General features: G+C 40.2%; 1 protein-coding gene and 1 non-coding gene across 6 annotated transcripts in view; one reads left to right on the top strand and one right to left on the bottom strand.

The window, feature by feature from the left end:
• EPSTI1 (epithelial stromal interaction 1) overlaps positions 1 to 17,588 on the bottom strand; it is a 78,144-nt gene that overhangs the window by 43,503 nt on the left and 17,053 nt on the right. For all 5 annotated transcript variants that reach the window (XM_074378224.1, XM_010973264.3, XM_010973267.3 and 2 more), the window contains exons 3-6: positions 16,141 to 16,224; positions 12,864 to 12,937; positions 12,093 to 12,176; positions 3,198 to 3,271 (exon numbers count right to left, since the gene is read on the bottom strand). In XM_074378224.1, coding sequence (XP_074234325.1) covers positions 3,198 to 3,271; positions 12,093 to 12,176; positions 12,864 to 12,937; positions 16,141 to 16,224 — 316 coding nt within the window. The remainder of the gene's footprint in view (positions 1 to 3,197; positions 3,272 to 12,092; positions 12,177 to 12,863; positions 12,938 to 16,140; positions 16,225 to 17,588) is intronic.
• Positions 5,363 to 5,435, top strand: TRNAA-AGC (transfer RNA alanine (anticodon AGC)). The gene has a single exon. It is a non-coding gene; the product is annotated as a tRNA-Ala (tRNA).

Here is a 17,588-nt window from a genome sequence, read left to right as displayed (position 1 = left end):
CTCTTGGGGAGTGATGGAAATGTTAGCTAACTTGACTGTGACAGTGGTTTCATTGGTGTGTACATCTATCAAAAGTCATCAAATTGTACATTTGAAATATGCGTAGTTTACTGTACAGGAACCACACCACAATAAAGGTATTTTTTTTAAAAGATGATATATCCCTAATAGGGTTAATCTAAATGAAAAAAGTGTATCATATGCCTAATACTGCTGACCCTCCACAGGTCCTCAATAAAACAGCAGTTTATTGCTTTGCTTATTTCACTTAAAAGAGCCAAGTCCTTTGTATTTTTTAAACTGTACAAATGTATAATCTGTAACATTAAATGGTTATTAGATGTGAATTAAAATTACAAATACTTAAAGTATATCCAATTCTTATCTCTCCAGCAAATCCTTAAAAGAACATTGTTTTTCCTAACAAAGGGGCAGGGAAGGATAAATTAGGAGTTTGAGATTAGCAGATACTAACCACATATATAAAACAGATAAACAACAAGGTCCTACTGTATAGCATAGGGAACTATATTCAATAGCTTGTAATAACCTATAATGAAAAAGAATATGAAACGGGGAGGGTATAGCTCAGTGGTAAGTACGTGCCTAGCATGCACAAGGTCCTGGGTTCAATCCCCAGTACCTCCATTAAATAAATAAACAAACAAACAAACAAACAAACTTAATTACCTCCCCCACAACAACAACAACAAAATCTCTTTTAAGAATATGAAAATGAAATATATATGTATGTATAAATAAATCACTATGATGTACACCAAAAACTAACACAGCATTGTAAATTAACTACACTTCAATAAAAAATTAAATCAAAAATTCAAATTTTTTTCAAAAATGCATCTGATTGCCCCACTCACATCCTACCCTAGCCCCCATAACTAGTTAAAAAGGCTCAGAATTCAAACGTGTCTCTTCACCCATCCAAAAGCCACATGACTAGAAAGATGACTATAACTCAAAGTAAATTACCATTTAAATATAAAGTGCTGAAGTTTAAATAATGTAAATCACAACATTCTTTCTTTGATTTTAACAAAACACACACACTGGTTTATTAACTGTTACTTCAAATCTTCAAATCTACCAGTAATGTTGACTAATAAAAAAGGCCATGACATTTTACAGGCAGTAAAGAGTGACAGAGTAAAATAATAGTGAGAACTATGCCAAAGTTAGAAGCCTATTTCTACCCTTCACTTTCATGCCCAAGAATCCTAGAACTCACTTCTAAATTGTGAAATCTGAGTCTGTCCCCAGCCAGAGTAGCAGACTTAATGCACCATTAATCTGGTCTGTTCTCAGTTGCCAACTGAAATAGTCAGTCATTCGATTTTGAAGGAAAAGACAGTACCGCAGAAGTACATTCCAGAGGTCTTTCCATAAAAACCATCCCGTGTGCTCCATCTGCACGTGCAATCTGCTTGTGTATTTTCAGCCAGCTTGCATGGGCAGATTAATGCGTACAATTAGGAAGCAACCTCACAGGCATTCGATAAACTGCCTTCATTATTACACTCAGGAGAGTCCCTCTGGGTGTCAATAAAAGCCTAGTTTTCTGCCTGTTAGCTAAATAATTGACAACACTAAAAATAATCAGAAGCAAATGAACGAAGTCAAGAACAAGGTGGTAAGAAAGAGCACATTAAGATTCTCGTGGTGGTGCCCCAGGATGCTACCATGAGCTTTTTCTCCAGCAACTGGGATTTACAGTCTGCTCAAGTCCGTGCTTGCCCTTCTCTACACAAAACAAAACAAAACAAAAGCGAAACAAAGAACACCATTCCTGGTCTGCTATTTGACCCGCATATCACAGCATGCGAAACCAGCAAGGTCACGAGGCATCGACTAGTTTGAAAGAATTTCATATTTACGTTTCTACTTTGTGATCCTTAGTTTGACAGCATCAGGAGAATCTAATTTTCTAGGGGAGGGGATAGAATGGGAAGAGTCTGGTTGGTCTAGAGAAAACTTGGAGCTGTTAAAATCCTAACAGTTCTCCTCCACAATTTTTCCGCCATAAATTAATCTGAGAAGGGACAATAAAAGCTTTTTATGCAGAGAAGCCATCTTTTCCAAGAAGTTTCTTGCATATTTCTAGCTATATAATGGCCATTCATTTCATGAGCTATTGATCTTTTAATTTCAAAAATAGTTCAAAACAAAAAACACTTAAAACACACACACATACACTTCTCCTTGTGTTTCTCAATAGGCTTTAAAAATCAATTTGAGATACTTCTCATTTTCAGCCAACTTCTCTTTTTCCTGGTTAACTGGGACTTTCACGATAAGCAGAAGAAAGAGCAAGAGTGAAATGTGCGTGTAATTGAATTCAGCTCCACTGACAGTGTGTGAGGTGGCTGGGGGAAAAACTCGTTTTTCTTTACAGAAAAAGGGTGCTCTCTGGTCTTTAGTAAAACACAAACTCAAGAAGCTGGAGGACTAGGAGGAAAAAGTTTTGACAACACAATCTCCCATTTCCCTTAAAACCCCAAGAATCTCTCATCATGTTTTAAACTCTCCAGAGAACTGGAGATTGTTCAACTTCCCAGTCCTGTACCCAAGACCCCTCACTAGTAAGCAGGTCTTCCCCTTCCAGTTGAAAAGGAGGATGCTGCAGAATTAACACATCTGCTCTTTTTGTGCCTCCAGGATACAACTGCCCCATGGCACCCCCTTATCTACTTCAACTTCTCTGATTGGCCTAGAAATCAACGCTCATCCATTCTCTGCCAATGAACAGGGAAGGCAATAATACATTAACATCCTTAATCTATCGCCTCCCTCCTTCCATCTCTATCTAAGGCAGCCAACCTCTCCTGGTGTTTAGCTTTCTACCAGCTTCATCACCCTATGCTTGCCTTAGAACAACAATGGGGAAAAACAGGCTATGAATTCTATGATTCAAACTGAAGAAGATAACGTCACTCGTTATCTTCCACCCAACCCCATTCCATCTCCCACTCTTTTCCTGGCTACTAAAGAATACTTTGGTGAGTATAGATGTCTCCAACTTTAGAATCTCACTTCCATAATGACAAGTTCAACTGCATAATGAATATAATAGCCAAGAATCCAATATCAGATGTTTTGAACAGATACCACCACCTAGAATTTAAAAGCACAATGAACAATGTGTCTATAAAAGGTACAAAGTTCTGAAAACATAAACTTACTACTGTTGATGTTCTCTAAAAGCTTCTCTTCTAAGGAATTCTTGAAGTCTTTTTTTCTCCTCTAGTTTATTGCTCTGAAATTGAAAGTGTCAAAGTACAATCTATTAGGGAAGCTTTAAGCAGAATCATGATATTAAGGTTACCCAAGGTCCAAAATCTTTAGGCTCACGTGGCCTCAGTAGTCCAATATGGTACCTACCGGGGCTTCCAAGATGTTACCTGTCTCACGACCCATAAGCCCCACACTGAAAGCCAGGAGCCCCACGTTCTTTCCATGGGTCCCCTCTCCCATCTTTATTGGCATAATCACAGAATAAGTATTTCACATTTTTATTCTTAGTTCAAATGACAGCAACATGTATATTTTAAGCAATGTTTTCAAAATGTTCTAAGGAAAACATGAAATTTTCACACCAAGTATGTTAAATTAAAATGATAATAAATGCTTAAACAGTTGATATGAAATATATATATATATATATATATATATATACCCACATTCCAATAAAGCATTCAGGCAGAGATTTTCAATAAGCCAATTCAACTCCCTTCTGACTTAGAATCAGATACTTAAAGCTATTGAGAGACTGAACAGCAAATGTCAAAAAAAAAAAAAGCCAACCACTTGAATAAAAAAGAGTTCTCTTTTTAAATTTGTTGTTTGGAGAGTCTAGAGATAAGGGACTTTATACTTGACATTATTGTCACCATGGCTCTGGCATATTTTAATCCAGCTTAATAATCCAAGAACACTTGCTATTTTTCACTGACACAACTGTCTTTTTTAAATTTGCTTATGAAACAAGTAGACTTTCTAAACAACAATTTTAATAGGGAGTTGGAAGCAAGTTCTACAACACGGAGAGACTTGAAGTTTTAAATGAATCCACGGGAGACGTCAAGCAGCTGGGTCTGCTTTAATAAAAATAAAATTGGATTTGCCCAGCAGGAAGAACTGTGAAAACGGAGTAGTGGAAACCGTCCCTTCCAAACCCTAACATAAGTTTAGCTCCATGTTCCAAAGAAGAGGAAAAAAATTGTTCATATTGTTTATTTCCATGAAAGTCTTCAGTCACACAGAACTATTTACAAGTCCCATTTTGAAAGGTAAAAATGGATGATTTCAGTTTCACAAAAAAGTAAAGGAAATTTACTACAATCAGGGAGAACCAATTATAATATAAGGCAGTTGAATTATTCATGAAACACAGTTCTAGGATGCAAACTAATGGAGAATTGCAAAACTGAATAAATGTGATCTCAATCTAGAAAAAAAAGATCCTGACTCACGAGACCAAAAGTTGTCCATTATAATGAGCTCCCTGCTTCTCTGGGGGAAAAAAAAGGGGAAACAGGGAGATAAAAGACAGTATACAAGCAGGAGGTTTAACAGTTAAACCAGGATGAGGAATGCTTCTTTGAGAACAGTGAGAAAACCACATCTAAAGACCAAGGCCAGGTTCCTTTAGCAAGGTCAGAAATTGGAATACCAGTTCTAACCTCTCCACTTATAGATTACCATTGAACTCAACTCACAAAAACAGTCACTCAGTAGCTAGATTCTGTCCAACAAAGCTCTGTTTATCCCTCAAGAGCCAATGGAGAAGTATTTTGCAAATTGCTGAAATATTTGAATGTTCAGTACCTACCACCGTTTTAGTATAATAATTTAGTAAATAATTAGATTTAGTCAGACTGTTTCTTTCCACATAACATTGAATTAAGGAGTCACCCAACCATACTTATACATTCATATATTCTTTTGATAACTATGTAACCTTAAAAAGCTGAAGCTCTAATTTGTTCTTAGAAACAATGAGTACATACGTGTAAACTAAAAAAATGTGCAGTATATTATATATATTTACTTACATGCAATATAATGTGTATGTGCAGTCAAACTATAATGATTCTACCTAATAAAACTGAAAAAGGGAAAAAAATAATTGGCTAAGAAAAAAAGAATGAATCCAAAAATCTTAAAAATAAAATAAAATAAAAACAAACGCAGAATATAAAATATCTATGAACACGAGGTCCAGAAGAAAAAATTATGGGACCAACTCTAGGTCCAACATCACTGAGTGACCTTAAACAAATCATTTAATATCACTGAATCTCATTTACTCTATAAACACTTATCAAATGCCTATTATATGCTTGGGGGAGGGTATAGCTCAGTGGTAGAGCACATGCTTAGCATGCATGAGGTCCTGGGTTCAATCCCCAGTACCTCCATTAAAAAAAAAAAAAAGTAATTAAAAAAATATAAACTTAATTATCCACCCCCCAAAAAAACAAAAAAATTGTAATGCCTATTATATGCTTGAACTATGTTAGGTTAGGTGCTGGGAATACAGATATAAACAGAGTAGTGCCTACTCTGGAAAACTTCAGAAGCTAGCTGGGAACACAGATAAGAAAGCCATGATGACAGTGTGTAATATGTACTAGGGGACAGAGGTTTGCAAATATGTGATACGGACACAAAGGAAAAGCACAGAAGTGGGAAATTGAGAAAGGCTTTTAACAGTCCCAGTGCCTTCAAAGTGCAGGCCCCACTCAGAGCACAGGAGCCAAAAGTCTAAGTGACATTAGTGATGTGGTTTCTAATCCCGGGTTCATGGATGACCTGTGTGTTAGGAGAAGGCTCATTTGTAGAGAGAGCAGGCTCAGAGCTTTCCTCAGATTCTCCAAATAAAAGGATGATGACCAAATAAAAGGAGAAGAACCCTGGCTCTAACAAGAGGCAGAAAGTCTAGATAAAGATCAATCTTAAACAAGAGCTTTCCAGGAGGAGGAGGAGATAACAGGAGCAAGGCTACTGCCCTCCATTGTGCGGGTTCTCACTGCGCAGGAGCCTAGCAGAGAGGTCAGAAAAGGCTGAAACAGAACCCGCATTCGGCTCACCGAGCCTTGCATCCCAGCACGGGGTGCTTCAGCACAGAGCAGGGGTGTCTTTTTCTATTTCTCACAAAGGTTCCCATCTGTCACCAGTCTGAGCACCCGCAGAAGTGACTCCCTGCATGAAGAATCTGTTTCTAATTTGCACAAAGGCAATGATGGGCTGGTAGTGACCCTGGATACAAAAAGGGCACTCCTATAACTTTACAGTATTTTCAATATAGAAAGGCATGCAAGAATACGCCAGTTCAGAGAACCCCAAGAAACTCACGGATAAATTCAAAGGGGTTTGTAGTGAGATAGGCAGAAGGTAAGGCTGAGAAAGAAGGGTCTGAAGGGGCAATTCTAGAGGAACTTATATACGAAGTAAAGGAGTCTGGACTTCATTAAAGGCAATGATAAGCCATTATGTTATTTTAAGCAGGAGAGGAAGCAGCTCACCCTGAAGGCCACATGGAGGATAAACTGCAGAAAGGACCACAGACATAAAAAACAACCAATTACTGGATTCTCACAGTAATCCAGGCCATATATTGTGAGTCCCAAATTAAGGCAACAGGGATAGAGAAAAAAGGATAAACTCTAGGGGAAAAAAAAATGTGGGTGACAGAAATAAGAGGAAGGAAAAAAGAAATAACAGGAGGTAGGCTAAATTAATATAGGATGAGTCAGAAAAGGGGGACGACTACAGGATGACTGGCATTTAAGAGTGTCAGAATGAATACGAGTTCAATTTTGGACCTACTGGATTTGAGACATACTGTGGCACATCTAGAAGGAAATATCAAATGTACAGTGAAATATGTGATTCAAGGATTCAGGAATATGCTATGGTCTGGAGAGGTGGAGCTCAGAAATCATCGGCACAAGCGATAAACAAATCCATAGGTGTGTAAATGTGGGGGCTTCCACCTCAGAATACGGCAGCAGAAGCACAGGGAAATGAGGAAGATGAACAGATGGGACCCTGGCTAGACCATCAATAGTAGAAAAATGAGTGGAGGAAAAGGATCCAGAAAAAGATCCAGAGGGATGGAATTTGAAGGACAGAGTACTTAAAAGTCACAATATTAAAAAAAAAAAAAAAAAGTTGAAATAAGTTAGAAACTGAAGACTAGCAGCAAATGAAGTAGGTATGCTTCACTTAATAGCATTAAAACTAACTAATGATGCTTCTCAGTGTGTCTGCATAAAACACCATCCATGACCTCCAGGGCTTCAATAACTTTATCAGCTTAATGACTTTATAGTTTAGTGGAAAGAGCAAGGAAAGGCTTCAGATGTCACTCAGGTCTCTAGCTGGTTTCCTACCCTTTCTGAGGTTTTGATGCCCTAAGAGGTTCGGAGAATTCAACGAAAGCATTTGTAAACAACATAGCACTGCATAATATTATTTCAAATGTAAGGAGAATCAAAGGCAGAATAAGATGAATGCAGGAGGCAGGGAGGGGCTTTGACATGGAATGGAAAAATTCTTAAGTGAGTGAGCATTATGAAAGTCTAAAAAAATAAAATAAAATTGTTACTTAATTCATCAATGTGATTAAGAGGGAAAAGCATGGTGGAGGTTTATTCTCACGGCACTAAATTCGAATGAAAGGCTTGCTGTGAGGATTTATGAAAACTTGTCTACCATGTTGTAAGATCCGGTGGCAAAAAAAAGTACTTGCATGTGTTATCCTGCTGTTTCATTTTTTTAACAACTTTATTTCACGGATGCACTAATATTTTAGAGATATTTTCTCTGCTTTATGAATTTCCAGGAAGAGAAATTAATACACTACAAAACCACGTGAGTTGTACTAGCTTCCTATTGTTGTAACAGCCACAAACTCAGTGGCTTAAAACAACATGTATTTATTAATAATCTTACAGCTCTGGAGGTCAGAAGTCCAAAATGGGTCTCACGGGGCTAAAATAACGTATGGATGTTGAGGGAAATTGGCAGATTCCAGTACCAGTAGCAGTTGTCACATCTAACAGGCTTTTAGGGAGCTGGCACTATGAATCCCCTCCAAACACTACAGCAGGGAATCTTCACCTCTCCCTACCCTATGATAAGAAATCTGTTTCCAGAATCACATCTCCTATTTGCATGCTCTGCCATCCTAAGGTGCCAGTCATCTGTTTGGTCAGGGTAGAGGTTAGCGGTACCCAAACTGTTTTAGTTTTGTAGCTCCTACCCATAGGTTTAGTCTTTTTTATCCATTGGCCCCTTCTTCTGAATCTTTCTCCTGCTCCCATCTCTTCATGCTTTCAGTCTCTGCCTCCCTCTGCCAAATCAAGGATTTGTGATTACAATGGACCCACCCAAATAATCCAGAATACTCTTCCTATTTGAAGGTAAGTTGATTAGCAACCTTAATTCCACCTGCAAACTTAATTCCCCTTTGCCATGTAACATACCATATTCCTAAGTTCCAGGAATTCAAATGTGGAGGGGCAGAGGATGGCGCATTATTCTGCCTACCACATGGGTTGTAATCTGTCTTTAAATCAGTAAGTATCAGGGGAGGGGGCAGGGCTAAAAAACAACAACAAAAAATCAATAAGTTTCTGACACATAATCTGCCAGATAATTCACAACATCTTTGCCCCCCACCCTTAATCCTCTGAGGTTTGGTTTTGGAAGTGGGGAGTGGATGAAGGAGGGCCTCTCTCCTTTAGAGTGAAGCAGTGGTGTGCTGATAAACTTAACAACCAGCTCTAGCAGGGAGGAGGAAGGCAGGTTGATTTGTCCCATTTCCTGATTTCTGTGGCAAAAAATGCTCCCTCATAGTCAGTTTCAATCTATCAGCATGAAGTCAATGAGTCCACAAAAATGTATCAATCCACTCTTATGAGCCAATAAAAGGAGGCTTCAATACACCCCTGGAAGAAAACATAACATCAACATACTCTAGTGTGGGGAATACAAGTCTGACCGAAGCATCCCAGTGCCCTCTTCAAAGTTGCCCTTAACCCACAGGGTTAATTCTTCCTGGACCCCCGGACATGACCAGCTGCTAAAGAGCTGGCTGCCTTTCATGCCTCTGTGCTCATTAAAGGATCAAAGGACACCCACCTGTGCCAGCAGGGAATACAGTTTACTCTCCCCTCAGTCACACACAGCTCGTGCCCTATCAGTGTTCCATGTGACCCCTCTTGGGAGAGGACAGACTAAAAGGCAAGGGGGGTTAAGACCAAGAGGCCAAGCTAGAGGTTCTCGGGTGCTTGGACCTTACGTGGCTCATAGTTCTGGACAGCAGCCACTTGTCTGGGGAGGAGAGTGGGGTTTGCAGGCTGGTGTCCATGTGCGTGTTTGCTGTGCATTTTCAAAACTAAATGCTCCCCGTAAGCACAGCCATTATCCCTTCCCTTGGCCGTGTTCACACTGGCAACGTGAAGTACGCCATTTCTAGATGGCTATTTTCCATTTCTCTTTCATCTGACACAAGCTGCTAAACAGGCTCACATTTAGTAAGAAAAGCCACAGATTTCTACACAACAGGAAGAGTGAGGCCAGGGTGGCAGTGCAGGCCAATTAGCCAGAGAACTCAGGTCTGTGGAAGGACCAGAATGGGCTGTTCCTTGAGATTAATGCTCCTCAAATCCACCTGTACACAAGAACCCCCTGGGGAGCTTGTTAAAATGCAGAAGGTCTCGGGGCAGGAGGGGCTTGAGATTCTGCATTTCTAATAAGCGATGCCAATGCTGCTGGTTCAAGGACCGTATTTTGAATGGCAAGGATCTACAGATCCACTCTCTCTCCCCGTCTCTCACTTTTGGCCAAATTTATACCAATAATCATTACAGTTATCGCATTAGGAAAGCTAACCCCATTAAGGTTTCTGTAGCTAATGCGTGCTATACATCTAGTAATGATTACTATCCATCTAGTGTTGGCGTACCACGTGGAGAGCTGAAAATGCTGCTTTTACTCCCATTTAGTTAAAGGAACCTGTTTCAGTCACCAGTGTTTCTCAATAGTATACATTATTTCACCCAGGAAGAAATGAGCTATAAAAGACCCGCAAGCTAGACAATTATGGGTATTAAATGACCACTACTAAATCACGCTTAGGATGTGAGTTTACAGCACGATAATTCTTCAGGATTTGCAAGCCTTTTAATTCAGTTCCTGGTGATGATTTGATATTTTTCTTAGTTCCATCTGAAATGCTGAAAGACTTTGATATACGAAGGGAACACCTCCTCTACAATCACAAGACCGAAGTGTAAACCTTCTTTTGAAGGAGAAAATGGGGGGGGGGGGGCGGTTGATGGAAAAGAGCAGGGAATAGAGAGGCAGAAAGAGAGAGAAGGACAAGTTTTAAAAAGTTATTATAATAACTTTGGGGGAGGGTATTGCTCAGCAGAGTGCATGCCTAGCATGCATGAGGTCCTGGGTCCAATGCCAGCACCTCCATTAAAAAATCAAGAAGTAAGTAAGCATAATTACTGCCCCCAACTAAAAAAAAGAAAAAAGAAAAAAACCAATAAAATAAAAATAAAATGATATTATAAAAAGGGAAGAAAAAAACCTAGACAAAAAGTTACTATAATGTTTTCAATGAAGGTGTAATAGCTGATCAATTGAAGTGAATTGCTGAATCAAATTTAGTAAAGTTCCTATACTCTTTTTTTTAATACCTCCAGCATTTCATTCCCATTCCTCATGTATAAGTCCAGTCTCATCTCCACCTCCAGAGCCTGTATCTCTACAGATGCAGCGTCTCTGCATCTACAGATGTTCCTGGTTTTTCGAGAAGATGTGAGACTTACAGATTCATTTTACAGGAATAGTTCAGAGAGGGATAGGAGCTTGACCAAGGGCACACAGCACAGCAGGACACCTTCCATGAAAGACTTAGTCTGTTCCTCAGCCAGGTAGAGGGCTCCTTGGGGAAAGAAAAGACTCACTTTTGCACATTCCATAAGCCAACAGCTTTTGGCTTCATTGACTCTAACTTCTAAAAAAAAAAAAAAACCAAACAAACAAACAAAAAAACTATTGCTTGGTAACCAGGTTTAAATTTTCACCAATACTCAATCTTTAAGAGGAAAAAAACAAAGAGAAGAAGGAAGAGAGATACAGACAGACAGCAGATAAAAGAACTGTGTTTCCGTGACTTAGACCCACAGTGGGTGTCATACTTTTCATCAGTGTCAGGAGTCAAGCTCTTGCCCCCAAACCTTCAACACGTAAAACCTGCTACAGCTTAAATATAACACAGCTTAGGACTCTGCGGGGGGTTGGGGGGCGAGGAGTGGGATGGGGCTAGAACAACACTACATTCTTCCTGCTCTAGGAGGTAAGCAGTTTTAAGAGATTTTTTTCCCCTGAGCCCCAGGAAGAGGATCAAAACCAAAACATCACTTTGAGGTTTAAAATAGATCATATCACTAATACTGCAATGCCAATGCACGCTTTTTCTTTTTTCAGTGAGAGAGGTATGTTCACTTATTTAAAATCACCCTGGAGGAGGAGGGTATAGCTCAAGCAGTAGAACGCATGTTTAGCATGCACAAGATCCTGGGTTCAATCCCCAGTACCTCCATTAAAAAATAATAATAATTAAAATAAATAAACTTTCAAGAAAAAAAAAAAGTTTGAACTTAAAAAAAAAAATCACTCTGGAAAATTCAGAATTTGGATATAAATATGACAATGTACCATTGGTGGCTGTTGTGATTAATTGCTGCCCCTTCTGGCCAAATATAAAGCTACTCCTTTGATCACTTGCCTGGGAGGTGAGACAGTGTGATGATAAAGAACTTGACCTGAGAGGCTAGTCAGCCTGGATTTGAATCCTACTTCTATTTACTGGCTGCGAGCCCTTGGGCAAGGAATCTAATTATGCGTCAGTTTCTTCATTTGCAAACTTGGGTAATAAGAATAATAGAAACTTCATAGGCTCTTGTGAGGATTAAATGCTTTGTATATGAACAATATCCAGGAGGGAAGCCCTCAGCGACTGTCCGTCCATTCACCATCCTCTCCCGTCTCACCTTTTCTCTCTGAATTGCCTTCATTTTTTGGATTTTGGCTTCTTCAGCTTCCTTCTTGATTCTTATGCTTTCTTCTCTATTTAGCTAAATTGTATTGAGATGACAGAGGACAAAAAACAGTTACTATTTTTCAGTCTGAACCCCTGGAACACAGAATTATGATGACTGGCAAATCGCAGTATTGTTTTGCTAGACCTCGCAGTGATTATAGGTTGAGCTCCTTAGAGCTCACAGCACAGAATGGTCAGGCTGCATCTGCTGCCCATGAAAATTCTCTTTGTGTTTCTTCCTTGGTGTCTGTCTCTCTGTGTCCCACCCCCACCCCTACCCCCAGCCCAGGTTGGGGAGAAGAAAGGGCAGACAATTCTTCCTGGTTATAAAACCCAGAGTTCGTTGTTTAAAAAAAAAAAAAAATCATTAGCATCTTGAAATATTTTGTGTTGCTTTCATGACTGGAACGGAGTAAACAAAGTCATGTTCTTGGAACCAAAATATTCAAAACATATTAGAGAGTTAAATTAAACTAGGGGAGAACAAGTCCCTTTACCAAGGGTCCTGCTGACTGATACACGGCTTGGGTACAGATTCTCAATATTTATCCCTTCACTTCCCACTTCCTGATTTCTTTGATTTCTGAGCGTTTCCTTTGCAATTGGTTTCAAGGTTTTATGCTTTTGGTAAATAAAGTTACTGTGTTATTTCATGGTTACTTTGAAAATGTTGGGACTCTCATCTCTTGCCAAATTTAAGCTAAAAGGGATGGATTCTGACCTTTTGCTGGTATTTCGACTGCATCAGCTGAAGTTGTTGTCTCTGCCTGACTTCAGCCTCTGACTGGCTTCCACCTAAGGGGGAGAGAACAGTCATGAAGGCGAAACATGAATACTAAGCTGAAAAGTCAGTCATCAAAGACTAATGAATACCTGGTAAGTCTACACCATGAGTTTCTTTAACATTTTCATACCCCTGGAAATAAGGACATAGCCAGTTCCTTTTTTTTAATAAGACATGAAAGAATAGTAATTGCTTAAAAGAGAAACAGAACTGAACAGATAGATAAGGCCATATTCCCCAAAGAAGAAGATAATTCAACCAAGGTTTTTCAATCATGTAAGTATTCAAGTTTCTATTTAAACTGAACTCACACCGGAAGGTCCATGCTCAGTAATAAGAAATGGTGCCTTGGAAATTCTAGAACATTCTCCCTGACCATTCCTTAACCTAATAAAAATGATCATCAGTGATGCTTTCATTGTCTTCTTCTTCTGATTCCATTGCCCTGTATTCAAGTAGCAAAGCGCAGGAAATCAGAGGCCTTGCCACAAGGGGAGTACCCAGTTTTTAAAAGTACAATGGGAATATTCTAGTTAGAAACTGATTGTCAATCCATACTATTTATTGTTCTTTCTTTAGGTATTTAAGGAAAATACGGATGCTAGACTATTTTGTCTGCTCTCTATGAAAACTATAATAATTGGGGGCCAGAAATCCTTGCAGGTTGACAGTCATCTAAGAATTACTGTTCAGGGATTTTGCAGCGTTTATGCAAGCTTAGTGTGCGTATTTTAAAGATTCCTTTGACGTAATTCTCTGGTGCTTTGGTCACTAAAAGTCTCAGTTCTCTGAAGGATTCACTCACACAGAAGATACATTAAAACAACTTGCATTCAGCACAGTGCTTATAATTGAACTGATAAAAACACCACAGAGACTGAATCCCCAAAGGTATAAAGGTACCTATTTGGTCTTGGCCCTCCAGTCTCTGTTGTAGGGGTTGGGAGAATGGGAAAGAAACAGTGAGGGCTACTGAGGCTTTCATCTAATGTTACAGCCACTTGCAGTATCTCCTAGAACCATTCCAATATCTTAATAGGGAGCGGAATAAGGGAGGAGTTGAGAATTTTAAAATGGAGAAAGTCAGCTGTCTAAGCGTTTGCAGGTTTTCTTCAAAACTCATCTCAACGTTTAATACATTCTAGAATTCTTTTCTGCCCCCTACCCTCTTCCCATGCACATATCCTTGACCATTCCCAGATGCATCGTAGAGCAGAAAGCTGCAATGAGACGCCTGCTCCTTTTTGGTTAAGGTCCCAAGACAACAGGCGTCAACATCGCCAAATTCCAAAGGCACGTGTGTGGTTTCTAAGCAGGATCTGCAAGGGGGCAACTGAAAACTGGCTTGGGGACCGTTAATGAGCAACTCCCTTCAACCAATTAAAAGAGGTTAGCTAGGCTAGGGAGGTAGAAATCAGAGGAAAGATGTCTTTGTGTATTTCATCATCTGTGTGTGTGTCTTTGGGGAAGGAGGAATGTTCACATCAATGTGAGCAAGAGAGGTTTAACAAAAATCACTTGAAGAGTGCAATCCACATCCTTAAGAGACAGAGGGACCTAGTGGCCCCGTGCTGAGGACAGTCAGAGCCAAAAGGTATGTGGCTATTGTCAGGTGGCTCCTCAGACTGCACGGGAAGTGGCCTGTATTCCCAGAGTTTGTGGGGAGAAGGCACAAGTGTCTGCTGTACTCCCAGTCTGGCTGTCATGAAAGAGAATCCATCCATCCTAAAGGGACTTGCCCATGTGGGCTACCCAGAGGTACCCTGGAGCTCTCCAAAGACAGTCGAGCCACCAAGAGCCAATGGTGAAGCCAAGTGCTGCTGGCAGGAAAGGGTGTCATCTCGACCAGGGAAATCCAGCTCAGAGATGGCCGGGAGCAAGGAGGGACGCTGAAGAACTCCAAGAAGCCCCAGGGTGAGATGCACAGGAAGCACCCACCAAAACTCGAAGAACCTGGGATGATGGGTGCACGACAGACCCTTCCCTCTTCTTCCCGCTTTGACCCAGGAGGGGTCAGAATATGGGAACGGAGGAGTCAACAGAGAAAAATTCAGCCACACTCCATGTCCTCTGCTAGCTTTCTACCCCAAATCATGGGTTAGAGCAGGGAAGAAGGTCTCATCTTCTCCATTAGGATCAGAGTTTCCTCTGATTATTAGAATCAGTACCAAGGACAGAACATTCATCACTGAAATGACACTCTTTTTATGCCTGGAACTAGCTGGACAACTTTACCATTTGAGAAAGGCCAAAAAGATCTAATTTCATCCAAAGAACATCAGAAAAACTAGGAGCCAGTTTGAGGGGGCCAGTTAGGAAAAGCGGTCTCCAGGTTGAACCCCTTAAATGCATTTTTTCAGCATAAAGGTGACACTTGAGATTATCCCTTTTCATGAAATACCGTGGGATGATGATGTTAATACTATTACTTCCACTCATTAAGTAATTATAAAATTAGCTTGCTTTTACCACCATCTTGGAAAAAATACTTCTCTGAAACTGTTGTGATAGTTAAGTAGCCTCTGACTCTAACATGTTTGTATGAACTCAGTCTGTGGGAACCGTGCATCCAGCCCTTTAGTTCTCAGCTGCTGCTGGGAGAGAAGAGAGAAGAAAGGACAGGAATGATTCTGTTTGGGTGGCTTCCCTGTTGAATGGTTCCAACACCGCACAAAGGCAGCCCAGACAACTCATCACTCTGCCGCGTGCCCCAGAGGCCCGAAGGTCTCTATGTGCAGAATGAAAACAGGGGTGATGCTCTCTTTATCCCCACCCCTAGGTCCCCAGCTCACCTCATCTAAGTTTTGGAATTGACTCTCCATTCACCTTTTTCCCCATTACCACTGAACTGCCGTGATTAATATGCTTGTGATAGCGCTAGTCAGGATGGGAGTAAAAGATATGACAGGGCATATGCAGCACCCTGGGTAAGATTTCTGCAGAGCTGATCATCTAAGAGGCTCTAAATTATCTGGCAATTAAGCCTTCACTTCATTCCCACATGACGGTGGCATCATACGCTTGCTACTTGCAGAAAATCAGAAACGGCAGTCTACCTGCATACTTATTTCAACTTTAAATGCGTTCTATTCCAAGCAGCACAGTGACCCAATGACCTATATCATACATTCAGAGACAGATGTAGGCAAGGTGCTAACAGGATCCTTGGGTGGCCCTGTCCTCCCGCATTCAGGCAACTGGCTCGCTGTCTTACCTAGCCGCCTGGGCTCCAGGTTAATGGGCTGACCCCTATGTTTCTCCTTCCATCTCTCCAGGTCCTCCAGCTCTTTCTCAGCAACTAAACCAGGTAAGAAAGATAAAACCATCGATTATTATTATTATGTAGAAAGGAAACTGGTCCCTTGAAAGCATAAGCAGGGGGAGGGGTATAGCTCAGAGGTACAGCACATGCTCAGCATACAAGAGGTCCTGGGTTCAATCCCCAATGCATCCATTAAAACATAAATAAGATAAATAAACCTAATTACCTCCTCCCTCCCCAAAAATAAATAAATAAAATAAATTCTACGAAAATAAAATAAATGTTCTAAAAAAATTTTTTTAAAGAAAAGAAAGCATAAGAAACCACCATCCAATGGAAAATTAGCTACATGCGAGCAGGAGTGGATGAGACATCCAGGAAAGGAAAACACCATCCAGTCCTAACCCCCTGGGGTCACCCTGGACCCACTCCTAAGGCTTGTCTCCCCAAGACTCTACACAGAAGATCCAAATTTGAAAACAACCTGAACTTCGACTAAATTAGGAAGTTTAGTTTTTCCTCCCATTCTGGCATTTTTACTGAAATCAGTCAGACAGAGAAAGACAAATATCGTATGATATCACTTATATGTAGAACCTTAAAAAATGATACAAATGAGCTTATTTACAAAACAGAAAGAGACTCGCAGACATGGAAAACAGTAGTCCTATTGTAAAGCACAGGGAACTCCATTCAATATTTTGTAATGACCCATAATGAAAAAGAATACATACATATGTATAACTCACTATGATGTACACCAGAAACTAACACATTGTAAATTGGCTATGCTTCAATAAAAATAAAAATAAGATTTTAAAAATAAAATCCTATATCAATTTAACGTTAAAAGTTTCCCATAGAGAATGTGTGCAAAACTAGAATACTCATGTGTCAGCAAGAACTCTTCACACACAGTAAACAGATATCTCCAGTGAACTCTGATGCCCATATTCACTGCGCTTTAAATGTTCCCCAAGCTCACAGCAACCACGAGGAGTAAGGGTGCTCAGATTCTTGGCTCTTGGGACCACCAGGCGGAGCCTACTCCGTGGGGCAGCGCTCATTCCCCTAATATACACTGGGTGTCAGCAGGGGGCGCCAGAGATACTAGATTCTGTTCTTCCAATATATGTCCAGATCGCCTCCTTAGACCTGATTGTTTCAAACGTCCATTTACAATATTTTTCTAATAATAGTATTAGAGGGGAAAAAAAAACTTTCTGAAACATCTTAAAAATCCAGACCACGCTGAGGCTTAAACTCCTGTTAAGTATTTAAATCAAAAGCTTGTAAAATCAGAATCTTTGGGTCAACTGCTGGCAGTGCCCACAGTCTCTGTATCTGCATAGCTGTGATTGCCACATTCTGCAAAGACCCAGATGCAACACGCAGGAAGC

The sequence above is a fragment of the Camelus bactrianus genome, chromosome 14 (assembly GCF_048773025.1).
Source record: "Camelus bactrianus isolate YW-2024 breed Bactrian camel chromosome 14, ASM4877302v1, whole genome shotgun sequence".
Taxonomy (NCBI): domain Eukaryota; kingdom Metazoa; phylum Chordata; class Mammalia; order Artiodactyla; family Camelidae; genus Camelus; species Camelus bactrianus.
Note: the sequence above shows the minus strand (reverse complement) of the source record. Positions and strands in the feature narration are given on the sequence as shown.